Source organism: Quercus robur, chromosome 2 (genome assembly GCF_932294415.1).
Source record: "Quercus robur chromosome 2, dhQueRobu3.1, whole genome shotgun sequence".
Classification (NCBI taxonomy): Eukaryota; Viridiplantae; Streptophyta; class Magnoliopsida; order Fagales; family Fagaceae; genus Quercus; species Quercus robur.
In genome coordinates, this window is record NC_065535.1 from 60,657,358 (window position 1) to 60,661,051 (window position 3,694).

The 3,694-nt window shown below is 49.4% G+C and overlaps 1 protein-coding gene across 1 annotated transcript; it reads right to left on the minus strand.

Moving 5' to 3' along the window:
* Positions 1–301: 301 nt before the first annotated feature.
* Positions 302–1,297, minus strand: LOC126701513 (uncharacterized). Its single transcript, XM_050399658.1, has 2 exons — positions 821–1,297; positions 302–712 (listed from the first exon to the last, which is right to left on the minus strand). Exons 1-2 carry the CDS (start codon positions 1,295–1,297, stop codon positions 302–304), a joined length of 888 nt encoding a protein of 295 aa, XP_050255615.1.
* Positions 1,298–3,694: the final 2,397 nt, after the last annotated feature.

Consider the following 3,694-nt stretch of genomic DNA (forward strand, 5'->3'; position numbering starts at 1 on the left):
CTTCGATGCTCTTGCCCATCTGTAGTTCAAACATCCTGGTTATCATCCTCTGGTAGGTGGACCCGGAGTTCTTCAAGCCAAAAGGCATCACCTTATAGTGGTAGTTTCCAACGGGGGTGACAAAAGCCGTCTTTTCTTGGTCGTCGGCGGCCAGGGGTATTTGATGGTATCCTTGAAAAGCATCTAAGAAGCTCATTCGAGGGTGTCCAATGGTCGAATCCACCAGTCGATCTATCTGAGGCATAGGAAAAGGATCCTTCGGGCAGGCCTTATTCAGGTCCGTGAATTCCACGCAGACTCGTCATTTCCCACTCTTCTTCTTCACCACAACTGTATTGGCCAGCCACTCGGGGTAGAAAACTTCTTTGATAGCCCCTGCTTTCTTTAATTTCATCACCTCCTCTCTCACCGCATCCACATGCTCTTTCAACGGTCGTCGAGGAGGTTGTTTCTTAGGCGTAACGGCCGGACTAACATTAAGATGATGGCAAATGAAATTCGGATTGACCCTCAGAGCCTCGTAGGCATCCCATGCAAACACATCCACATTCTCTCTGAGAAAATCAATCAGCTTTTCTTTCTCTTGGGGCGGCAATTTCGAGCCGACCTGAAAAAATCTTTTCGGATCGGAGTCCACAAGAACTCTTTCCAAATCCTCACAACTCGCCTCCTCGGCAGGTCCCCCACCACCCGGGGCCGGGGTTGTTAATTGCTATAAGTCATTCTCGGCAGAAGTAGAGGGCTCGATACTCGGTCATCGCGAGATGGCGGACACCATGCATTGCCGGGCCATGGCTTGGTGTCCTATCACTTCTTTGACCTGACCCTCCGACGGGTACTTCACCCTTTGGTGTAAGGTTGAGGATACAGCTCCTAGGGCATGAAGCCACAACCTGGCTACAATGGCGGTGTAGGGCGAATATGCGTCCACCATTATAAAGTCCACTTCCACTATGTTTGAGCCTGTTTGTATAGGCAGCCTAATCTGGCCTTTCGGAGTAACAATTTTCCCTTCGAAACTTACCAAAGGGGAGTCGTATGCTGTCAGGTCTTCTAGTTTCAGCTTTAGCCCCTTGTACAAGTCGGGGTACATTACCTCCACGGCACTGCCCTGATCAACTAGCACCCTCTTCACGTCATATCCCCTAATCCTGAGTGTGACAACTAGAGCATCGTCGTAGGGCTGGATGGTTCCAACTTTATCCTCATCCGAGAATCTGAGTATGGGCGAGGCCATCCCTTTAGCCCTCTTAGACTCACGGTCGTCAGCTTCAACGGGGAGTCGGGCCACTGACATCACTCTGAAAGGATGGGAGCCGGTTCTTCCTGGAGCGGCAAGAATAACATTTATCGTGCCAATAGGCGGTCTCAAGGTGCTTTGCCTTACCTCGACGCTCGTCTACTTTTGTCGTCCAACGAGATGATGCAAGAGATGTCTCAGCTTTCCCTCTCGGACTAGCCGGTCCAAGTGGTTTTTCAGGTTTCTGCAGTCATCAGTGGTGTGCCCCGGTTCCTGGTGGTATTCACAATATAGGCTCTGGTTACGTTTCGCGGGGTTGCCTGCCATCCTACTTGGCCATTGAAAGAACAGTTCGTTCATGACTTTTTCTAAGATCTTATGTAATGGTTCTCAGAACATAGCGTGGACTGCCTGTGCCCCGGTGGATCCAGACTGCTCCGAGTAATCCCTTCTCGGTCGGTTATTGTTGCCAAATCGGTTCGACCTGAAGTCCCTCATTTCCTGAGGGACAACCTTCGCTTTGCCCTTTCCCGTCTGTTGGTCCTCTTCGACCCTCTTGTACTTGTCGATTCGGTCCATGAGCTGGTGCACGTTGGTGACCGGTTTCCCAGTCAAGGACTTCCTTAAACCGTGCTCTGTCAGCAGGCCTCTCTTGAAGGTGCTGATGGCGACATCATCGTAATTTCCCTCTATCTCGTTATACATCTCCCAATACCTATCCGAGTAGGCCTTCAGGGTTTCTCCTTCTCGCATAGACAAGGACAGAAGGGAATCTAAGGGTCGAGGAACCCTGCTGCTCGTTATGAAGCGAGAACCGAAAGCTTGGGTTAGCTGCTTAAAAGAATTTATGGAGTTTGGCTTGAGGTTGTCAAACCATCTCATCGCCATGGGTCCTAAACTGGACGAGAACACCTTGCACATCAACGCCTCATCTCTAGAATGGACGGCCATCCTCTGGTTAAACTAGCTCATGTGCTCTACGGGGTCTGTCCGACCGTTATATATAGCGAAAGTGGGTTGGTGGAACCGCCGAGGAAGTTTAGCCCCTTCTATCCTACGCGTGAAGGGTGACTGAGAGATGCGGTCCAGGGCCTTACTCATGGCGTTGTTTGCTAGGCCCTTGTAAGACGGACTTTTGTGGTTGCGTTTGTGAGGTTGCTCTTCCTCATAGGAGAAGGTTTCACTTGGTGGGGTTCTCGACCTTCACCTGTACTCATTGTCCTCTTCATCGCTAGTGTCTGGATTGGGGGAAGGACGTCTTCGCTGCGCTCGGTGCAACTTCCTCTTTAGGTCGTCGATTTCTTGCTGTAGAGCCCTAGTATCGTCTCGCTTTTGGGATGCATGACCTTTCCCTTTCGAGCGACTTCTGCTCGTGTGGGAGGTATTCACGCTACCCTCTCGTTGCTTGTTTTGATCGCTTTCCCATTTGAGGTTTAGAAAGTTGTCCTACCGTTGGGAGTCTGCGGGTCCCGTTTGGCGCAGACCTAATCCTTCCATTTCTAACGGTCTCACTTGCTGAGGCACAAGTTCTTCCCACAGACGATGCCAATTGTAGGGTCATAATTTAGAGTCCAGGCCCAACAGGTATGGGGTTCTGGTCCAAAGAGCCCTGAGACAATGAATTTATAGAGAGTAGGCTATAGAACTAGGCCTAAACGAAGTGTATTCTAACTAAAGTTGGGCCATAAAATGATTGAAAGTAAGAAAATCCCCTTCACGTCCATAGATTCTTAGTTCGAGGAGATGTGTGGAATGAACACGGGTCCTTATTCAAAGACTATGGTTCTTGCACTGTTCTTCTATTCTAGTTTCCTTTTTTCTCCGTCCTTCTCTTCATGGGGACTTCCCTTTCTTATATAGTCTTCTCGAAGTCATTAGGGCCTTACACTTGTTGATCATCTGGACCCTCACTTGAGTGCCTGTCCCATCGGACATCCCCCCCATCTTTCTGTGAGTTGTGGTAGCCAAGACAGCACTGTTCACAGGTCCTCTCTACGTTAATGCGGCCAGAAAAGTAGCTGCAATGCATTTAATGTGGCAGCTGCAGCCTCTCCTTGGACACCCTACGCTTCCTTCCTTCCTACGGGCCTGTGGGACTCATCCTTGTTACTAATGCCCGTTGGGGTGGGTCTTTCAAGCATGTAGAGTTCATGTTTGAGCCATATTTGTTACGTTCGAGGAGACATTTCTCCTCGGACTGCCTTCTAAACATCTTCAGGCCCACAAGAGCTGGGCCGGGAGCCCTTTTGACACCCACATCTTCTCCTCAGACGTGGTCAATCTTCTCATACAGGCCCAAGGCCCATTGTGTGATCTTGGGCCTTTGCCCCTACAAGTATAATTATTGAAAAACTGCAAACCTTGATGATTTGTGTTTATTTTGTCTTAAAAAGTGACCAAATCAAACATTTAAAGCCTTAGGGTTTCCAAATTGTGTCACATATGTGACATACA